Raw genomic sequence first — 23,261 nt, 5'->3', positions numbered from 1 at the left:
CCTTAGCTGGCACAGCGACCCCCGGAAACGAAGCTTGACGGCGGCTTGACCTAGTTTGGTAAGAGAGAGGTTAGAGCACTTTATTAAGAGAGAGAAAAAAACCCTTGGACATCCGTGTTCACTCCAATTCTTGTCAAACATAAGCTCATTGCCTTAGGCAACTTCTCAACAATAGGAAGACCACTTCAAAGACGAAGGAAGAATCAACCGTCACAACTATTTAATATAGGTAAATGATATGCAAAGAGAACCTCGTTTATCCCAAATAGAATGTTATCAAAATTCGACGAGGTTCCAGATTGATATGAGAGTCTTCCAAATAAAAGGATTAAGTTGAGTAGGTGAGATCTCAAAAAAGTAAAAAATACTAGCTATCATGGCAGGAATCTTATCCCAAAAACCAGACTCAAAAACGCCTCATAAATCATCATCTCCTCCACTCCAAAATCAGAATCACGTTCAGACGGATTTGGAGCATGATCATTTAACCGAAGCAAGAAGATAATATTTTTCTCTCCAGCCATTGATATCATCTTCCTTAATCACAGAGAAAGAGCCACTACGGAAAGTAGGGGTGGACGTTCGGATACCTGTTCAGGTTTGGATCGGCTATTTCGGATTTTCGAGTATTTCGGTGTAGAGGTATAGAACCCGTTCGCGTATTTCTACATTTCAGGTTGGATTCTGGTATTTTAAGTTTGGATTCGGTTATTTCGGGTCGTGTGCAGATATTTAGATTTTGAAGGCAAAAAATTAAATTCTTCATTGTTTAAGTTTTTAATATTTAAAATATATACTTTTATCTTAATTGGTTTTATGATTTTAAATAGATTAAACTATTAATAGGTTTGAAGATAAAACTTTAAAAATAGAAATACACTAATTTAGTTGTTATTTTAAAATTTTGGATGCAATTTTTATTAATGTAAGAAACAAGAGATTGATATGTATTTTAAGTGAATAGCAAATAATTTTGTTCATAATTATATATATATATATTATCTGATGATTTTAAGCCATGCGAAAAATCAATATAAATATTTTGAATAAAATTAGAGAAGTAAACTAGAAATATAGGGTCAAATATTCATATGTTCGGTCATCTTTGGTATCTATTCGGGTTCGGATATTATCCGTTTGGTTTCGGATATCCACTATCTCCTAATTTAATACCTGTTCGGGTATTTTGTTACTTCGGTTCGGATTTTGGTTCGGATTTTTTGGTTTGGTTCGGATACAGGTTCAAATATCGGGAAGTATCTCTGTGGAATATGTTATTGGTTTCGGGTTTTTAACGTCATTTCCAGGATTGACCAAAGGTTCTGATGAACTATCAGACCCCGAGGTGGCGGATCCGAGCTTTCTCTTTAGTTTGGCCCTACCATCTACTAAAGAAGAAGGGATTGATGCTTGTTTGGACATGCTTAATCGCCATCCGAGACCCAGAATCAAAGAACAGACTAATCTATGAACCTAAGCAGTATGGTAAACTCTAAACTGAACATTGAGAATAGCAGCAAAGAGTTTACTTTCTAGACAAATTGTCTTAGAGAAGGCTTACTTCAAGAGGTACTTAAGAAGGGGTTTCAAACTGACCGAAGGAGGATCTAAGAGATTAAGAAGACGACGATAGATGCGACAAGCAAAAAAAAAAAAAACTAGAAATATGAGAAAAGGGAGAAAAAAATATAAATAGTAAAGAGAGCTGTTAGCCCCTTCTCAACGAAGTCGCCTAGGCAGAAGGATATCTCCTCGTATTTGGAAATTGAGAACTTAATTCATAGAGGTTAGGATCCTAACCTCTCCTTCTTTGGATATCAAGGATTTAATTTTCAAACCAGTTTAAAACAGCATTCCCTTGAAAAGAAGAAAAGAAAATCTCCATGGCATTCGAGCATTAAAGCTGAGATCCTCCACACGAGGAAACTCCTCTCGACCCGGATTGGAAATCCCTACTTCCGAACAAGACAAAAGCTCTACAGTAGACTTCGCCAAACCTACATGGTCTACGTTACCTATATATATAGCATTGTAGCATTTTACCATTGTAGCATTTTACCACAGACTAAAAAATGGAATATAAAGTACCCACTGCAGTACATTTGACAATCCCTCTACCCGATCTTACTACGTACCACTCGAATCAGATTACTACAATTCTACGTGCCATTAAGGCCCCGCGCCAAGAAACGGATCTCGTTAACCACTAAATTATATATGGTTCAAGCCAGAACAATTCGGAAAAAAGAAACATTAAAGAAGCCACATCCTATTCATGATAGGACCTACTGAGAAGAAATGACTCCAGTCAACCAAAGTGCACATACTAGTAAAAATTCTATAAATTAAATGTTGGAACGTTGGTATTTTATTAATTTACAAAAAAAAATCGAATTTTTATATTTTAAGATATATTTTTCTAAAATAAGAATTTTTTTTAATTATATCATTGGGTGTGTATAAAATATGTTTCATAGAATTTAAATGTGGTTTTTTCTATAATTTTACTAAATCCCATCAAAATATATTAAATGTTAAGAAAATATAAAGATAATTTCATTGTGCATATAAAACAATAAATATAATGGTTGGTTTGTACTTATAAAATGTCTATAAATATAAATTATTAATTTATAACTTTAATTTGACCATATATTTACATATAATTTTTAAAAAAGTTATTACCTATTTTAAACCGGTCCAATTTGGGACCTGAGAAATTTATTAATTTATAGAGTATTAATTTATAGAGTTTCTACTGTATTATATCTTCACCCATGAAATCGAAAAATAAGAAGCAAATTGTTGGTAATAAATAATTCATGAAGTTATTACTCCTGTCTCCGAGTAGAACGCCGACTTTTGATTCATGTCTGGGTAAATCCCGGCTACGGATCCAAGTCAATTCATGTCTCTGGGTAAAATGAAAATTTTTTACAAATTGGGGATTCTTCCATATCTCATGATATGGAATGATTTAACCTAATTTCCGACTACAAACAACTTATATAAGGGGAGATCCAAACCCAAGAACGAAATCGACTATTCTAAACTTTGATTATAGAATTAGGCAACTAGAACTAGGTATTATTATCCAATATGTTGTAGTCCATGTGCTATTAACCAATAATAAAATACTTTTGATCCTTATTTCAGCTTCCTACGGCTGAATTCACGTTTCAGTAATAACAAGAGAACTAGATGATTGTCTGGCGCAGGGTGAGTTTTTTATACTAATTTTTATTCATTAAATGGTTTTAACATTTTGCAACACTACAATTTTTATCGATTATAAAATGACGAATACAAAAATGTTTGTCTCTTAAATGTAACATCGTTGTCGAAGAGTTAATGTATTACAACTCATTTTAATTATTTATAATATTTCATATGCACACAAGGAAATTATGTTTTACCGCTGACACAAATCACCAAAACCGGATAAGTAACATCGATTGTAAAATGACCAAAGGGTATTAGGTTTTCTGCTATCGGTTTGTGATTTCATTTTCTACCTCTATAAAATTATGCTTTTGTTCTCATTTTTTGTTTCATTGATATGAATTTTTTTTTTTGTTAACTTCTTCGATGAATTGAATTACATAATGTCAAATTAAAAACATGGACATCTGTAAAAATTAGTTCTACTCCAGGTACATATCTAAGAATCAAATTCTTGAAGAAAATCACCGGCAAACTCTATTCAAATATTAGTGTTCAAATCTAATATATCAAGCTGTTATAGAATATAAGTGCAGACTTGAAATATAAATGTTTGTCTAGTATTTTTTTTTTTCTGACACGAAATGTCTGTCTAGTATATATTCACTAGTTCGGTCTAAAAATCATCTAATTCTAGAACAACAAAACAAATTACTTATTTTATTAACCTACGCTTTTGTGGTTTAGTTACTTAAGAGTATACCGACAAAAAAATATAATACTTTACCATTCTAGTATATGTAAACTATGTATAAACTAAGAACGGTTTGATTTATTGAATGATAAACCAAAAAAACTTATAATAAATAGCTCAAATCTCTCATTCTTACAATTATAATAGCTAGATATGGTATTAAGTATTAACAACTATTAGACGAATGATCAAATCGTTCATTCTTTGAACAAACTCAAAAGGAGGTAATTGGAATCTTGTCATGATATTTCATTAAAAGATTATTAGGAATAAAAATTAAGAATAAATTATTTAATCTGAATAAAATAATATATAGTTCGATTTGAAGAAGTGTGTTTCTGGAATTGTCAGGATCAAATAACATATTATAAACCACCTATTTAAAAAATAATTTGTATACATAAAAATATACATATTAGAGTAAGCACATAAACCAAAATCAATACATTTTGTTAATTTACAATCATGTTTTTCGTTTATAAATCAAAACAATCATTTTATTTACTTTACATGGTAAACTATTAAACTTTAGTGATATTGATATATAATATATTTTAGTATATAAATATTTATTATTGACACTTCCTTTTCATATGATTTTAATAAAATTTATATGATATAAATATATATATATAAATATATATATAATATGAATATCTATTAATGAGACTTCATATCCGTACGATTTATGATCATTTGTATTTTGCTTGAACAAAAAAAGTAAATAATTGATCACAAAATTTTTAATGTGGGATTTTTACGATTTTTAGTAATTTATAATCGTTTAAAAAAAATTAAAATATGGGCTATTAGTAATTGAGCTAATTCATTTTAAAAACATAGTTGCATCAAAAGTAAACGGAGCTGTAAACGCAAAGTGAACCGAAACATAAGCAAAATGCATTTCACCTAAAACACTTCAGCTTTAGTTTCGTCGGCATTCTATCACAATGGGAAATTGTGTGGTTTTTCAATTTTCTTGTGATCAAACGGTAAACTGTATCATTCGATGCTTACGCGGTAAAGGTTTTATTCGAAACCTGGAGGAGAATCTCAAGGATCTGCAGAGAGAAAGGGACGATCTCAAAGCAATTCAACAACAGGTGAAGAACAGGGTTGCACGAGAGGAGACACAACATCGCGACAAAGACTTGAATCTGTCAAGTTATGGCTTTCACGTGTCGAGAGCATCGATACAAAGATCAATAATGTGGTTACTACTAGTACCACTCAGCTTCAAAAGTTGTGCTTCTGTGGTTTATGCTCAAAAAATGTGTGTTTGACGTACAAATATGGGAAAAGTGTATTCTTGTTGTTGGAAGATGTTAAAAAACTCAAATCAGAGGCTAATTTTGAGGAGGTTACTGAGTTGATTCCAAAACCTGAAGTCGAGGAGAGGCCTACTCGGCGTACGGTTGGTCAGGAGGAAATGATCGAGGAGGCATGGAAGCGACTTATGGATGATAAAGTCGGAATCATGGGTTTGCACGGTATGGGTGGTGTAGGGAAAACTACACTTTTCCAGAGAATCCACAATAAGTTCGCTGAAATAGCTGGAAAGTTTGACATGGTGATATGGGTTGTAGTGTCTCAAGGCGCAAATATTTCAAAGCTTCAACAAGATATTGCAAGGAAGCTACACCTTTGTGGCAACGAATGGACAACCAAAAATGAAAGTGATAAAGCCGCACAAATACACACGGTTTTAAAAAGGAAGAGATTCGTGCTGATGCTAGATGATATATGGGTGAAAGTGGATTTAGAAGCCATTGGAGTTCCAGAACCGACCAGAGAAAATGAATGCAAAGTAGCATTCACCACCCGTTCTAAGGAAGTATGTGTGAGGATGGGGGATCATAAACCGATGCAAGTCAAGTGTTTGAAAGAAGATCAAGCATGGGAATTGTTTAAAGGCAAGATTGGAAACAATACATTAAGAAGAGAGCCCCTCATTGTCGAGCTCGCTAGAAAGGTTGCTGAAAAATGTCATGGTCTGCCGCTAGCGCTAAGTGTCATTGGCGAGACAATGGCATCTAAATCTACGTTACAAGAATGGGAGGATGCAATCGATGTGTTGACTAGATCAGCTTCCGAGTTTTCTGACATGGAAGATAAAATTCTTCCTATTCTAAAGTACAGCTATGATAAATTGGTGAATGAACAGATCAAGTCGGGGTTTCCTCTATTGTGCTCTGTTTCCAGAAGATGGTCAAATAAACATAGAAGGGTTAATAGAGTACTGGATATGCGAAGGATTCATGGGGGAGTACCAAGATTTAAAAAGAGCAACTAATAAGGGTTATGGGGTACTTGGTACCCTTATCCATGCAAATTTACTGACAGAAGTTAATACAACAACTGTTGTAATGCATGATGTGGTCCGTGAAATGGCTATATGGATTGCATCCGATTTGGGGAAAAACAAAGAGAATTTTGTTGTTCAGGCAAGAGTCGGATTACATGAAGTACCAAAAGTTAAGGATTGGGGAGCTGTGAGAAGAATGTCTTTCATGTGTAATAAGATTGAAGAGATGACTTGCCGTTCCAAGTGTTCTGAACTGACAACTCTGCTCCTCCAGAATAATAATAGTTTGAAGAATCTCTCAGGTGAAATAATCCAATATATGCAAAAGTTAATTGTTTTGGATCTATCAGATAATTACCAAATAAGTGGACTTCCAGAGCAGATATCGGAGCTGACCTCCTTGCAGTATCTTGACTTGTCTGATACAAATATAAAGCAACTACCTGTTGGTTTCCAAGAATTGAAAAAGCTAACTCACCTGAATTTGACTCGTACATGGATGCTTTGTAGTATCCATGGGATATCAAAGTTGTCGAGTTTAAAAAGTTTGAAACTTCTGAATTCTAATGTTCACGGAGATGATAATTTATTGAAGGAGCTGCAGTTCTTAGAGCATCTACAACTTCTAACCATAGACGTGTCTACAGAGCTGGGGTTGGAGCGAATATTAGAAGATCAAAGGTTGGTGAACTGCATCTATGATCTGGATATTCATGGTTTTCAACAAAAGTCATGTATTCTATCGTTGCTTGTGAACATGGCGAATCTTCGAGAGGTCAGAGTTACAAGTATTAATGTCTCCAATACGAATTGCGGAGGTAGTGAGAGAGACTCGTCTGATTTATACAGTCTGGATTTACACCATTCGACAAGTCCGTGCTTCACCAACCTCTCTGTCGTGTATATACGTAACTCCACTAACGTTAAGGATCTGACTTTGTTATTGTTTGCTCCAAATCTTGCCGTCCTACGAATCGAAAAATCAGAAGTGGAAGAAATTATAAACAAAGAGAAAGCAGCAAAGCTCATTGGTATTTCACCCTTTTGGAAACTAGAAGAGTTATCGTTAAGAAGGTTACCTAATCTGGTGAGTATCTACTGGAGACCTCTTCCCTTTCCATTTTTGAGACGCTTAGAGAAAATAGACTGTCCAAAGCTGAGAAAGCTTCCCTTAAATGCCACAAGTGTATCACGAGTTGATGAGCTTTCAATAGTAATCCGTTCTCAAGAACAAGAAACTGAGCTTGAATGGGAGGACGAAGATACCAAAAATCGTTTCTCGACTTCAATCAAGGGAGGTAACTATTTCTCGTATTCTCTTTCCACTCTAGGTTAGCATGAATAATGCATCATTACTAGACTGATATGATCCATTTGCTTTCAGAATATGCTGTGCCTTCAATTTCAATCCGTTCCAATTAATGTCACTAACTTTGCTTATGTTTCTGGTATTATTTAGCGCTAAAGATCCATTAATACTCTGGATTGGGATTCCTCACTGTCTGATTGAGAATACACCCTTCTTCTTCTGATGTTTTCTCTTTCAATCGCTTGTTATTTTGTCATGTGGAGTGTGTTGTATCATTATTGTGTCATTACTTTTCCTTTACAAACTTATCTTTGTGGAGTGTGTTGTATTGTGCACTTGGATTATGTCTTTCATGTTCATATTGTATTATGTAAGACGGATTGTGTGATGGATCCATTTTTTCGAGGATTTTTGATTTTGGATTACAATCAAAATCAAAATATGCGCTTCCATATGTTTTTTATGACACTGAATAATTCATTATGACCATTGAAAAGGTTCATACTCATACATCAAAGATATAAAAATTGGACACCAGCAGGTAAGGATGTTATATAAGGTTACCCAGCCCATTCCAGTCCTATTTAATTTAAGCTTAGCCCTAAATGAACGCTAACCCTCTTAAAACCCATCAAATATGTAAAATAGGGTTGAACCCGTTTTAATTAACCCTACTTTATCCTTTTTTATGTGAACACATTTTATATAATATCTTATAAAATAAAAATCATATATAATTACAAATCAAAGAAAATGGTCTTTAATTAAAATATTTCTTGTTTTTTAAATCTAAAATTTTGTTATTACGGCGTGAAAACTCATTTTATGATTTTGGTTGGAAAAATTTGTTTTTTGGGAAAACTCATTTTCATTTTTGTGGGTTTGAAGAGAAAACTTGATTTTACGGTTTTGACAGAAAACTCATTTCTTGAGGTTTTGGCGAGAAAACTTATTTTTGTGGTTTAGACACATAAACTTTTTTGTGTGATTTTGACGGAAATTTTTTTTCGGTTTTGGCAGGAAAACTCGGTTTTGCGGTTTTGGCGGGAAACTCATCTTGCGATTATAGCGAAAAAACTCGATTTGGCGAGAAAACTCATCTTGGCGGGAAAACTTGTTTTTACGATTTTTGAAGAAAACATGTTTCGCGGTTTTAGCAGAAAAACGTGTTTTTGCAGCTTTGGCGGAAAAACGCATTTTTCGGTTTAGGAGGAAAACTCGATTTAGCAGAAAAATTCATTTTGGCGGAAAAATTTGTTTTTCGGTTTTGGTGAAAAATATTTCTTTGCGGTTTTGACGCGAAAACTAATTTCGGAAAAACTCATTTTGACTGAAAAATTCAGTTTTGCGGTTTTTGCGAAAAAACTTGTTCTTGTGGTTATGGTTGGAAGACTCGTTTTTTTAGTTTTACTGGAAAAACTCACTTTTCTGATTTTGGAGTAAAAGCTCAATTTGGCGAAATTTTTAATTTTTCCGATTTTGACGAAAATTTTTGTTTTTACGATTTTTGAGAGAAAACTTAATTTTGCGGTTTTAGAAAGAAAACTCATTTTTGAAATTTTTAACCCTACACCAGAACTGCAAAACATCAATCTTTACCACAAAAACAAAATTATTGTTCAAGGTTTGACCTTATCAAAACCCTTAACTTCTTTAGCCTAGCTCTAAACTAGCCTTAAATGTTTTAGGAGTAATTAGGGTTAGGGCTCTTAATTTTTTGAATGCTGTGGTCAACTCTAAATATCAGAACCTATATAACATCCCTATAAGTAAGCATGAGATGAAAAGCAGATACACACCAAACAATGTATTGAGCACAAACAGTCTCTAAATGCCGAGAAGCAGATAAGAGAGCTTAGAACTATACCCCCTAGCTAACCATAGGTAGCATAAACATGGGAGCCAAGCAAAGGATCAAGACCCCTTCTCCGAGTTTAAGAGGTATTGACAACGGGCCACCATCTGATTGTTTGCAATGGTCATTATGAGACCACTGATTAATGTAGCGATCAGCTAGCAGATTTTGTGTTAAGCCTTTCCAAACCTCCTCTGAAAAACTGCAAGTAAAGAAAAGATGATTACTTGGCTCCAATGGGTCGGTACATAGCACGCAAGAGCTGGGGTGTTGAGTGCTCCACTTCTGAGTTCTGTCTCCTGCTGCAAGTCTGTTAAGGATTGCAAGCCAAGCCATGAAATAAAATTTGGGAGTGTTAAAGGTGAACCAGATCCTAGAAATCCAATTCACTTTTGGTTGAGGTACTCTTGATTGTTTCCAAGTTTCCTTGGAATTAAAAATTGATTTATACTTGACTCCTTTCCTCCACAGCTTAACATCTTCCTGCTCCGTCAGTCCTCTCTCTTTTATACTCTGAATCTGATTCCCAATGTCAATTAGGATAGTTGCTCTGCGATGTATTCGCCAATGTGTTTTGACCACTATATCGATGGTTGCACCACTCTTATTCCCATATCAATGAAGCCTCTACTACCTGTGATATCACAATCTTCCATATGGTGTCCAGATACCAAACCAGAAAGAAGTTTCACCATATTGAATCTCTGGTTTCGAAAAAACCTTTTGCAATATCACGATACTTTAAAAGTGATTTCTATATCCATCCACGTTCTGCTTTCTTTCACCGACCAGAGAGACCCCTTCCGTATCAAGTAAATGTTTACCCATTTGACCCATAAAGAAGATGGAGAAGAGAGTAGCTTCCAAATAAGTTTTAAACTAGAGCGTTGCTAGCTTCAGCAATTGATCTCAATCCTCCCCCTCCCCTCATCCCTTGGTATGCAACAATCTTTCCAAGCTACTTTTGCCTTCTTTGTTCGGAAGTCCCAAAGCCTTTGATTTTAAGGAAACAATATTTTTCTAAGTGTTGGGACACTTGTATTCGATATGAAAGGAATAAGAAGTTGTTTTTTTTCTAAGTACCGAATGTCCCTAGTTAACCAAAACGATATGGACTTAGACTATGTAACGATAAATGGATCATAGAGAGACCAAAGCCTAAGTAAGGAAATAACAGACTGCAAGTGGACATTGGACATTTTCGTTCAATTTGTTCTTCGAAGTGATCTTAAGGGATGGAAGAACATTCTTCGTGTTCTTAGGATATGGCATGCTATATTGTGTTAATTGATGGTAAAATGAATGGAAATGTTTGTGTGAAGACATAGGATTTGATCTAAATATTAATGGCATGCTAAAGGAAAAAACGTTAAGGAAACTTGTTAAGATAAGAAGTAAATAAGAAAAGTATGGGATTAAGAAAATGATATGAAATAAGGAATGTACGTTTTGGCTTCGGACCGTATGGTGGCTTTGGCCGTGATGGACTGGGTCGAGTAGTTTCGGGTTGTATGAGTGACCGACGTGTCGAGTGGGCTTCGGAACGTGCAAGATGGCTACGGGCTGAGAATTGGCTACAGCCATGTATGATTAACTTCGGGCCATAAATGACCTTTGGGGTCGAGAATGTGTACAAGTAAAGATAAACAAAAATGATTAAGTACAAGGATGAAATGGAATGCTAGGTGGCTATAACATAATGGAATGCTAGGTTGTTAGAATGGAATTGAATGTTAGGTTGCTAGAACATAATGGAATGCTATAGTTGCTAGAATAGAATTCAGTGTTGATGCTAGATATGTTATGGGTTGCATGTGGGCAGTTTTGAACATCTTCACTGAGTAGTTTTGTATACTCATGCCTCCTTTTTGGGATGCAGGCGAAGAGTAGTTGTTTGGACCGGATCGCGGGACTATGAAGACCTTCGGGACGGGGTATCATAAATTTGGGGGATTTTATGGGAGTTTTTATGAACCTTTATGTTATTGTCAACTTTATTCAAACTCTGTTTTATTAATAAAGTTGTAGTGTTTTATTATGTTTACTTGATGAAAGTTGGTCCAAATTGTTTAGAATTTTCAAAGATTTTTGGGCTGGGGTGTTTCAAAAAGCCTTGGATATATCAATCTTAAGCGCGCATCGTGATGACAGAGTCCTTGTGATAATTTTTAACCAGTTCAGAAGGTAGGAGGACATTATCCATTAACGACATGTCTTTCGCAAATGTGGATTGACTAATGGAAATGAATTTTAAAAGGATTTTTTGAGCTTTTTTTTTTGCCAACAGTTTGGAGATGATCTTATATAAGATATTGCCGCAAGAGATGGCCGATAATCTTTGAAATGTATGGCCTCCTCTTTCTTAGGAATCAAAGCCAAAATGGTCGAATTAACACCCTTCGGTTAAAAACCATACTCGAAAAAAGAAGTCACTGCAACCACAACTTCCTTGTCAACGATTGGCCATGCTGCCTTATAGAAATCGCATGTGTAGCCTTCAAGGCTTCAAGGCCCGGTGATTTGTACGAGCCATCTTGAAAATCACTTCTTCAATCTCATCCGCAGTAACATCCTTCATTAGCATTGTTCGGTCCAGCTCCTCACATTCGAAATTCAGTATCTCTTTTAACCTCTCCACTGAAATACCATGATACTCAGGTATTTGATAAGCCAAAAAGCCATTAAAATAGTTTACTGCTTTTTAATCTCTCGAATGGAGTTTCTAACTTCTGTTTGACCGATAATTTTACAATAGTTTAAAAGAAAGAAACAGAACTGGCTGAATATATAATAAATATTCCTAAAGTAAAATCAACGAGGTAGTTTTTTCTTCGGAAATAAAACTATAAACAGAATCAATAAAACTCCAAACAATAGTGTTACATTCCAGATTTGTGAGCATGTTTATTTTAAGGTTTTCTGCAAAAAAAGCCCTTAATGTGGTTTTGTTTTGCAAATTAATCCGCGAACTCAAAAACCTACGGGTCAACCCTCCAAGTGCCAGTCAAACCGCAATATAACCTTCGGCCGTATATATGTGTATTTGACTATGTATAATTTTAACATTTTTCAATACTACGTCGTTTTGGCGCTAATTTTTTAATGAAAAAAAATTGTTGAACTCGGGGTTTGAAACTTGAACCTTAAACACTATGTGCATGCCATATAACCATCTCAGCCAACAAATATATTTGTTTACTTAACAAATGCAATTATATAGATTTCTAAAAATTCATTCCGAAATGACCTTATTTCTTCTTCTTCTCTTCGACATGTGAGCTTGCGTAAATGCACAATGAAGGTGGGGTGATCCTTTGATTATTACTCAAGCATTTATTTTTTCGATTTTCTTTACTTATAGTTATTATCTCACATGTTTTGAACAACAACCGGGATGAGATTCACGTTTCCGGCTCATCTCCGCATTCTTCTTCGAGTGTTATCGTGGCCAAAGGAAAGAAGAAAGATATGATGCGCTCCCATGACGATAGAAAAAAAGAAATATATGCTGCCTTTTATGGATCACCCCACCTTCATTATGCATTTACGCAAGCTCCCATGTCCAAGGGGAGAAGAAGAAACAAGTACATTTCGGAATAAATTTAGAAATCTATATAATTATGTTTGTTAAGTAAACAAATATATCTGTTGGCGGAGATGGTTATGTAGCATGAACATAGTGTTTAAAGTTCAAGGTTCAAACCGTGTGTTCAACAAATTTTTTTCATTAAAAATTTAGTGTCAAAACGACTTAGTATTGAAAAATGTTAAAATTATACACAGTCAAATACACATATATATGGCCGAGGGTTATATTGCGGTTTGGCTGGCACTTGGAGGGTTGACCCGTGGGTTTTTGAGTTCGCGGATTAATTTGCAAAAAAAAAAATCACATTGAGGGTTTTTTTGCGAAAACCCCTTTATTTTATTCTATTTTTTTCTTTTGATCAATTTACATTCTTTTTTTTTTGATCAACTTATTCTTTTTTTTTTCTTACATTCTTAGACAATTTTGAAATGGAGCCGTCGGAGATGGGGTACTTTTCAAACGTTTCTTGGAAGCAGACAACATCATTGACCCTTTCAATTCGTTCCTATGTTCTCTCTCTCTCTCTCTCTCTAGAAAATTCAAATTATTTGAAAACAAGTCGTTGAATAATATAAATGTTTTTAGTTTTTTTTTTTTTGTCAAGAAATGTTTTTAGTTATGGCTTACGTTTGTAAATTGTAATGACATTATATTTTAACAAAGCGATTGGTTTTACAACTAAACAAATAATAAGTGTAAAGTGTACTAAAGAGATCATAAGGTATTTAACAAAAAAAACTATATAATATAAGAAACAATTAAACAAATCTTATTTTTCTTGATAAGACATGCTTTATTAATTATTATTATAGTAGTAATATAAAGGGCTCGTCTTCAACGTTTGGCTAATTCTCGGTCCGGGCTAAGATCTTAAATCGACTTCAAGTCTTCTTCCTCTGAAGCTATAATCTTCTTTAAGCCATGGCTAATCGCTATGATCCGAATCCATTCGCTGAGGAAGAAGAAGTCAATCCCTTCGCTGTAAGCTTTCTTTAACTTTAGTGGAATTTAATCGCTCTCCAATCTTGCTTCATGCAAATGGGTTTTCGAATCTGAGAAATGGGGTTTACAGTCTTGCTTCGTAGAACCTGAAGATGGGTTAGTCGAATTGAAAATTTTAGGAGAGACTGTAGTTAAAGTTTGTAGCTTTCATTGGTTTAATCAAAGGTTGTGATGGTTTTCATTAAACCAGTTGATGTTTCTGAGGGAGTATTAAATATCGTGTTTTGATGGTTGTGAGGTTTTATAGAAAGTGTCGTGTTTTGCAACTGATTCGTTAAGCAATTTTACATTAAATATAGAACCCAGGGAGTATCCCACCAGCATCGAACTCAAGACTCTCGCCTTTGCCTCCAGAGCCTGTTGGTTTCGGTTATGGTCGGACCGTAGACATTCCTCTTGACAACGAAAGATCCGCTACACAGGTTGGTTTAGAGATGATGGAGTTTATTAAACTATATGTATATTGTGGTTAGGTCGATCTTGGAGTTAAGTATGATAAAAGATTTTGTCTTGTATATTTGTTGGGAATGTTAGAATTTGAAGAAGAAAGAAAAAGAACTTCAAGCCAAAGAAGCTGAGCTTAAACGACGAGAGCAGGTAAACTTTTCTAGATTATCTTTAAGCTTTACTAGATAAATTAATTGGAGTCTTTTGACCCAAAATAAAAAAAGGAATTGGAGTCTTTAACTCTTCTTTTGAAAATTTACAGTCTTTTGCAATGTTTAAGTATGTGTAGGCATGATTAGTTTTTTTTTTGTTTTCTAGGTTCCATGATCAACTCTCAACTCTTTTTTTTTTTCCATTTCCTAGCCGCAGTGTTGTTTGTTTCTCTGAATGTTTTTGTTTTGGTTCCATGTAGGACGTCAAACGGAGAGAAGATGCTGCTGCACGAGGTACTTTGCTTATGAAAATTTAGTCGAAAAATTTACTCTTCTCTCTTATTTTCATAACCATTAATTGTGTGTGGTGGTTCTCTCTATGCAGCTGGAGTTAATATTGAAGTGAAAAACTGGCCGCCTTTCTTCCCACTTATCCACCATGACATTGCCAACGAGATCCCAATTCATCTCCAAAGGCTACAGTATGTTACCTTTGCTACTTATTTGGGTATGTGTTTTCTTGTCCTTACAGTATGTTGTTATACCTTTTCTACAGCCTTTAGATTTTTAAACCTTCTTTGCTCTTTGTTCGGCAGGGTTGGTTCTGTGTCTGTTCTGGAACATTATTGCCGTTACTACAGCTTGGATCAAAGGAGAAGGTTTGTCTCTTAAGCATATTCTCAAGTTTCCTCATTCTTCTCTACTGCAGCATAGCTAACCGACTCAATTTTTTGTTCAGGAGTGACGATATGGCTTCTTGCCGTTATTTACTTCATAGCGGGTGTCCCAGGAGGCTATGTGTTATGGTATCGTCCCCTCTACCGTGCCTTCAGAACTGATAGTGCTTTGAGCTTTGGATGGTTTTTCCTGTTCTATATGGTGAGCCACTATTAGCTTTTTTAACATTTTTTGCTCGGTGTGAAAACCAATTCTGAAACCTTGATTCTTGCTGCACAGCTTCACATTCTTTTCTCAGTCTTTGCTGCTGTTGCTCCACCTGTTGTCTTCAAAGGAAAATCTCTTGCGTAAGTTTTTTCGTTTCTCCTTAACATTACAAGTTGATCATGTAGTATTTTGAGTGCGGAGAAACCATTTTAAATTCATTAACTTCATTAAATGGTAGTTGCATTGTTCTTGACAAAAAAAAAATTATTGTCTTCATGTAACAGTGGGATCTTACCTGCAATAGATGTCATAAGCGGTAACACATTGGTTGGGGTAAGCTCTCTCACCTTCTTATTATCTTTGAGGGTCTTAAAGAACCAGTCCAAGATTTTAAAAAAAAAAACTGAATCTTTGTTCTTTGTTTACAGATATTCTACTTCATTGGTTTTGGGTTTTTCTGCCTTGAATCAGTGGTCAGCATCTGGGTTATTCAGGTCTCTCTTCAACACTCTCATCGGTTTGTTGAACATATTGTTCATAAATTCTCAAATTGGTTTTTTCAACTTATTATTTTGGGATGGATTTGTTTTGTGTTTGAGCAGCAAGTGTATATGTACTTCCGAGGCAGCGGGAAACAAGATGAGCTGAGACGAGAAGCGGCGAGAGGAGCCCTGAGAGCTGCCGTGTGAGAGAGTTTACTGTAACACTTGGTTTGTATGTAATTTTCACTGTTTCTTTCGTTTTTAGATTCTGTCTTCACGTCTCTCTCTGCTTTGTAAGCAAAAAAATGGATTCAATTTTTCGTGATACGTTTATGTAATGTAAATTTGTTTGTTCAAAAGTTTTAGAGTTCAGATTCATACTATTTTACCGTTTTTAGAAAACATTCAGGGATTATTTAATCTTTCTATTTGATTTGGAATTGAAAAAGCTAACCTGCCAAGTCAAGAAAACATTCAGGGATATATCGTTTCTTGTAAGATAGAATAAAAACATGCCAAATCAAGAAAACAAAAATAAAAAGACAATATATAGTAGAAAGTTTCCCTCTCATTAACCAAAAAAAAATACATTTTCCGTAGACATTACATTTCAACAATAAGCCACACATTTCTTCTTACAGTCGATGGTACAGCCACCGCCTCCACCACCACCAGCGTATCCTTTCCCGGAGCGGCTGAAAGACTTGAAGCACTTGGCCGGACACCTCAGCTTCTTCATGTAACAATGACCTTTCTCTTTACACACCACCGTTGGTCTCACCACACCTCCTTTGCTGTATCCACCGGTAGGTCCGCCATAACCACCACCATATCCACCACCAATGTTTCCCCAATCCTTACCAGTGAAACCGGGTAATCCAAAACCGGTTCCTGGTACAGATCCGGTTCCGGGCCCAAAGTATCCTCCTGATCCATAGCCCTTGTCATTCTTGTTATTATTACCTTTGGAGTGTTTGTTGAGCTGATCCGAGACAGATTTGGGTCGGGTCGGGCGTGAGTGGGAGAGTGTTAGTGCGAGAAGCAATAGTGTTAAGAGGACAATGAGCTTCGTAGTCATTCTTTTTGAGGGGGAGTTGGATTTGATATTTTAGATTCAATGGTTCATGAAGAAAAGAGTATAGTTTATTTATAGAGAATGGTTCTAGATATGCTTATGTAAGAGAGTATAAAGGAACAGTAACTACAAATTGCATTTAATTGATTTGGAGTAGAAGTTGGTGATAGTTGAAAACAAAGCCACATGCCATATACGATTTTTAAATAGTGTTTGATTTCAATTCAGTTTGGAGATACGATATGATATCATTCTGGAACTTAAAAGGGATAGTAAGGCCAATAATATGTAAAATACTTTTTAAATTGAAATATAGAAAGAAAGAAAAAATACTCATGTCTCTATCTCAAAGTCCTCTAGTTATCCAAATATGGTCGGCCCTTTCTCATGATGGTCTATTGCAAATTGGCAATGCAAACCCAAAAATGACTTTTTTATTGCAGACAGATCAATGTATTGACAGATAATATTCCCCACTCGTAGCTGAAGAGAAAGTGTCATTAAGTTCCTCAACTATCAGCTACTTTTTTTATCTAGAGAAATATCTTAAACTAGCACATTTTAACGTTTTTTCAAATTTAGCATATTAAATTTAAACTTCCGAAATAACACAAGTTGTTGTATAAAATACTTATAAACAAAATTAAAATATTCCGTTGGGTTCACTATTTTCAGTTTAAAGTTTAGATTTCGTTAGTTATTAGAGAAGTGGGCTTGCTCATTTTGAATGATATGAAAATGTGTGCTATTATTAGAAGCTTAAGAAATGATTATTTTATTATTGCTAGATTTAGAACTAAAATTAAAAGTGTCTTATTTTACAGAATTCCCTTTTCTCTATCTATAAATCTTAACCAAAGTAAACTTATTTAATTTATTTATAGATCTTCAACTAATTTTCCATATGAGTTGAGCAGTTATGTATTTTTCTTCTATATTGTTGGGTTTTTGTAAAGGTATTACCCAATACCCACTATCTTATCATCTTATTTTTTAGAGATGTTGAGTTTAATTTTCAACGATTCATAAACTAGTTGGGGACCTTTTCTGTTTTTTGTTCTAAGAAATTCTAATCGAAAAAGAAAATTCATTCACAAGAAAACCCCACCTGACTTCCAAGTGTATTTGGTTCAACAACTGTACAGGAAAATGATATTTCAGATGTTTGTCTCCTGCGCTCCCTTATTAATTTGGTTACTAAAATGCGTTTATAAATCAATTTCTTTAAAAGAAAACAATCATAAAAGTTTTGGAAGCTCTATTGTATAATTGTTATAAGAATGTTGAAATGTTGTAACCACAAAATAATATTATATTACCATAGTTGGTAGAAGGAAATTTTCTAATAATGGTAGATGGCATTCATAAAGCAAATACATCAAAATTTTAGTGAAACCCATTGTGATAACCCGTCCTGCGGACTCCAGATTGTCACACTCATAGTTGCTAGAAGAGACATTTCGGGACATGACTAACTATTACCAAGTTACCTGCACACAGAACAATGACTTATCAAATTCAAACCCATGTTGTCAAATATGCAAAAAGTTGACATCACTGAATATATGGGTACAAGGGATCTACCCAAAATGTCAATGTGTAACAGGTTCATGGACGGGCCTATGTAAACTTATCTTTATGTCTTCTATGCGAAATAATATGTGAACCTTAATTTTATATTGTACCCTCAGACGTGGAAACCAAAGGAAATAATGAAGGAGGTTCCTAGTTGTTGTTGTGTCTCCAAGATGAAAAAGAGAGACTATCTCTATAGAGCCCCACGAATTTGAAGAGAACCCATTCACTACATTGTTTATTGCTATTCCAAGGCATCTTCATTGGTAATCTTTCTTGGAATTTTCAATAAAAATGAAGAAATTCAAAAGAAAAAAGAATGAAAATAGGTGAAAATAGTCACAGAAATTTGTGAAATACACATCTACATATAACAATTGATCACTGGTTTATTTTATTTTTTTTAATAATTAATTAATTTTAATAAAATATCAGTTTTGTATTTGTTTATATTCTCTTAGTTTCACCCTTCGTGATGCTCTCACCCGAATATTAGAGCACTTCTAAAATGTTCTCAAAACTTTCAAATTTTGAATATTTTTGCTCTCAAACAAGTTTTCAAACTTTTAAAATACTATCTACTTTTCATTTTAGTCCTTATAATTATGTAACTTACTTATATTTTTTCCAAAAAGTTTTTTGGCATCATATTAATATTTATAATTATATTTCACTTAAGTATTCAAACATATCTTTACATATATATAATATTATTAATACATAAACATATAAATATGTTAAAATTAAAATTTAAAATTATTCATATAAAATAATATTATGTAAAATATAAATATTATGAATATGTAATTTAACCATTTCATAACTCTTTTTCTAGTTCATATATTTTCTTTTAAGAAATTAAAGATTTTTTTATTCAGTGAAACCAAAATATCTATATGAGTTATAAATATTATGTTTTCATTTTTAGTGTGTATTTATTATTTACTTATAAAATTTTAGTTTTTATAATCAATTATTATTACAAGGACTGCATGTAATATACAAAAAAAATTAAAAACATATTTGAAGTTTTTTGTTGGAGCAACACCCTATCCTAAAACCTTTATATCAAGGTTCACTCACCTTCAAAATAATTTTTTTTGTTAGAGATGCTCTTAGTAAGACCACTAATCACATCAATTAACATTACTCATACAAGTTAAACGGATTTTTAATCAGGAGGGGAAAACATTGATTAATCATATCAGAACTATCTTTACAAAAAAATAAAAACATATCAGAACTATCAAATAAATTGCCAAATGTTAAGCAAAAAAAAACTATCAAATAAATTGGTCTTATTTGTTCGACACAACGCTCCTGTGTGTGGTTAACCTCAACGCATAGAAACTGTATTGGCTACACTAAAGTGAAAATAATAAATAACTTTAATTAAGAAAATAACTGACTAATAAAAAAAGGACATATGGCAGAAGGAAGTTCTAATGTGACGAGGAAAATATCTCTGCACATCCCTGCACTCATACGGTTTCCTCTTTTCTTTCACTTTTTCCAATATTTTTTATTTTTTTAATCTTAATATACTTAGTAAGAGGCTAGCGTTGGAGCTGGCCTTGGTCTATAGTCTATACTCTTTCTTGTACACCACAATATATCCCCTGCACTCATACGGTTTCCTCTTTTCTTTCACTTTTTCCAATATTTTTTATTTTTTTAATCTTAATATACTTAGTAAGAGGCTAGCGTTGGAGCTGGCCTTAGTCTATAGTCTATACTCTTTCTTGTACACCACAATATATCCAAAGCTATTTGATATATGTATAGCTAAATATTTGCAACCCAAATGTAGAGCTCACTATATGATTATACACACAACAACAGCAGCAACAACAACAAACGAAAAGTCTGTGTAAACCTAACTTTAAGATTCACAAATTAATGAACATATTTTTTCACTATGCCATTTTTGGGGTTCAAACCATGATGACTATAATCACCTCTTTAGTCTAGTTTTTTCTTGTGTTTAAAAAACCAATAAAGATTTATAAAAAGGAGCTAAACCTTTTTTTCAAAAAATAAAAAAGAGCTAAACCCCACGACCAGTTATCTCTTGGTACTGTCTCAATGACTCCATTCTCTGCAGCTTCATCTCCTCGTTAAACTTCTTAATAAACGCCTCAACTCGCCTATTCAACTCGTCCTGACTCAGTGACGGCTCTTTCCTCACCTTCCCCTTCGACTTCTTAGTCGCCGCCATTTCCTGACACCGGTAATAGTTAGTCCTGTCCCGAAATGTCTCCGATTTCTTGTAAACCGGTCTGGACTCGCCGCAGGAATCTATACGGCTAAATGTGTCGGATCTTCTGTATAACGGTCTGGTCAACGTCGTTGACTTCCCTTCCGTTATCATCTTCCAAGTATTCTCCAGTGTCTCGTTCCTCTTCGGCTTCGCCACTCTCAACAACGCTCTTCCACCTGCAGATAATAGAAAATCATATGAAATTACTAATTTGCCCCTCCGGACTTTTGAGTTGAGCCCACCGACGCGTGTCATCGACGGCAAGTTTGAATTCTCAAAATAATTTAAAACCTACCTAACGGTTTGTTAACATGACGTCAACTCTTTCTCTGTTTTTTTTTTCATTTAGTATATTAAGAGTCTATTTTTCAAGTACTTTGAAAAGCAATAAAAACATATTTACGTACTGAAAATAGAAATACAGGTGAAAATTCTAAAATAATATTTTAATGAATATTAGTTTGTGCTTTTATTCTTTGTGTGCGTTTTGTGATATTAGTACAAATGTCCACTAATTTAAAATTAAGTGAATATTAATGAAAAATTAATTTAATTTAAGAAAGTGAACGAGCTGTACCTTCTGGACTAGCTTTAACTGATTTACGGTGGCCGAACCTTGAAGAAACTAAAGGTTTCTCAGTCGGAGGGATATTCTCTGATTCAGTCATACGTGGTTGCAGATTAGTCTGATTTGAAATCGCTGGTGGTAACATGACATCTTCATCTCCACCGGATCCAATCAAATCGGAACTTTCCATCATAATCACGCTCTTGAGCTCCGATTCAGTCTCATCTTCATCTTCCACCGTCTCCACCACATCTTTTATCTTCTCTTCCTCCGCGTCTTTAAACATAACCGCCGTAATCGTCTCCGGTTCCAGTTGCCGAGACGGCAGGTTAGAAACTACGAAATCGAATTGCCTATCTTTCTCCTCGAGCATCCGCGGAGAAGCTTGGTCATGAACAATCAGCTCCGTCTGGAGCTCATAATCGCCGCCGCCACCGTAAACGATTCCATCGTCTTCCTCTTCGTGGTGGCTAGCGCTCCGGTAATACTTCGAAGAAGCCACGATGGTGATGATGATTCCGTTGGTGAGTATGTAGAGATACGGCGGTTTCAGCCACGACAGCAAAGAACTCCACAGGATCGGAGCTTGCGAGACGGAGAAATCCACAGCCACCGGGACAGAGACCTTGAGCAACAGTCCGACGGAGGCGACGCCGGTAGATATTAGCACCGCCTTGATAGTCATCAGCCACGATACCATTCTCTCTTTCTCTTTCAAGATTTTTGAGTGTTCGTATGGGAATCTGTGTACGGTACACGTTAAGGATTATTTTCGCATTTATATAGGGAGGGAAGAGTAGCCTCTGGTTTGATATCCGCCGTTAGATCTACGCTTTGATTAGATGGACTGTTACGATTAACGGACAAAGATGGCAATATGGGTCCGGGTTAAACTTCCGGATTTTAATTTACATTATCTTGATAATTAACCGTGACCATATGTTTAACTATCTCTTACGTGTAAATATATGTGTAACAAATGTTGATGTATGATCACTCTGTTGAAAGTTACTGGTGGAATTTATAAGTATATTCTTATGTTATAGTGTTTCGTTATGATGATATTTGTAGATAGATGATAATATGTTACTACTTTAAATATAAAAATATTTACCGCAAAGAAATGATGGTGTGTATACTAAGAACTAGCTACAGAAGTCAATCAAGAATTCTTGATTACAGTACTTTCCAACATTATTCCCTCTATAATCGTATGCATCATTTACATTATGAATCGCACTCTTTTTTTATTAAAAGATATTTGATTACTTCTTATTCAAGCAACGACTACTTGATATATGAATACTCAATATAAGAGCAATACGCTTTTTGACATTGGTTTTGCATTTGTAATAATATTAAATCAACGATTAAGCTGTCAATTTCCAAGTATTAACTATTGATATGAATAGGCTTATATTCTTAAGTATGTAGTTGAGTTAGTGTGCGCGCATATAACCAGATTAGTCCAGAGACCTAGAGACCAACAATAAAGTGGTGTATATTAATGACATGTGTGTGGGGACAAAGCGTATAGTATTACGACTAAACTAAATACATTACTGAATTAAATTTTGATTGTAATGGTGAAGGGATAAGAGTCTTGTCGAGGAAAAAGTGTAAAAAGTAGCTTATGGACTAAGTATGTTGATGTCATATACTCCTGATATGTATTTACAGTATTGCTTTTACCAAAACATTTGTTTAAATTACTAAATAGCAGTTTTAAGAGCATGTCCAACGGGGGTTCTACCCATTGAAGTCTTAAAAATTATATATAGATTATATATGTATAAGTATATATGAGATACTTTATTTTGGGAAGGACCCCTTCCAAAAAT

General features: G+C 34.5%; 4 protein-coding genes across 4 annotated transcripts; 2 read left to right on the top strand and 2 right to left on the bottom strand.

Moving 5' to 3' along the window:
* Positions 1-4,640: 4,640 nt before the first annotated feature.
* Positions 4,641-8,326, top strand: LOC106395871 (disease resistance protein UNI-like). Its single transcript, XM_048770084.1, is given in 3 exon segments — positions 4,641-5,055; positions 5,058-6,089; positions 6,091-8,326. Coding segments are annotated over 3 exon segments (2,688 nt in total). The 5' UTR covers positions 4,641-4,866; the 3' UTR covers positions 7,558-8,326.
* Positions 8,327-13,556: 5,230 nt separating this feature from the next.
* Positions 13,557-16,325, top strand: LOC106441599 (secretory carrier-associated membrane protein 3-like). Its single transcript, XM_048770083.1, has 11 exons — positions 13,557-13,955; positions 14,276-14,398; positions 14,511-14,573; positions 14,836-14,869; positions 14,961-15,083; positions 15,172-15,234; positions 15,315-15,454; positions 15,533-15,600; positions 15,745-15,793; positions 15,889-15,954; positions 16,063-16,325. The coding sequence occupies exons 1-11, from the start codon at positions 13,896-13,898 to the stop codon at positions 16,147-16,149; spliced, it is 876 nt and encodes a 291-aa protein (XP_048626040.1). The 5' UTR covers positions 13,557-13,895; the 3' UTR covers positions 16,150-16,325.
* A 167-nt stretch (positions 16,326-16,492) lies between these two features.
* LOC106436864 (glycine-rich cell wall structural protein-like) lies at positions 16,493-17,180 on the bottom strand. The gene has a single exon (XM_013877816.3). It carries the CDS (start codon positions 17,018-17,020, stop codon positions 16,553-16,555), a length of 468 nt encoding a protein of 155 aa, XP_013733270.1. The 5' UTR covers positions 17,021-17,180; the 3' UTR covers positions 16,493-16,552.
* A 3,169-nt stretch (positions 17,181-20,349) lies between these two features.
* On the bottom strand, positions 20,350-22,186 carry LOC106391288. Its single transcript, XM_013831902.3, has 2 exons — positions 21,430-22,186; positions 20,350-21,028 (listed from the first exon to the last, which is right to left on the bottom strand). Exons 1-2 carry the CDS (start codon positions 22,118-22,120, stop codon positions 20,640-20,642), a joined length of 1,080 nt encoding a protein of 359 aa, XP_013687356.1. The 5' UTR covers positions 22,121-22,186; the 3' UTR covers positions 20,350-20,639.
* Between the last annotated feature and the right edge of the window lie 1,075 nt (positions 22,187-23,261).

Source organism: Brassica napus, chromosome C9, assembly GCF_020379485.1.
Source record: "Brassica napus cultivar Da-Ae chromosome C9, Da-Ae, whole genome shotgun sequence".
NCBI classification, from domain to species: Eukaryota; Viridiplantae; Streptophyta; class Magnoliopsida; order Brassicales; family Brassicaceae; genus Brassica; species Brassica napus.
This window is presented reverse-complemented; position numbering and strand designations above follow the sequence as displayed.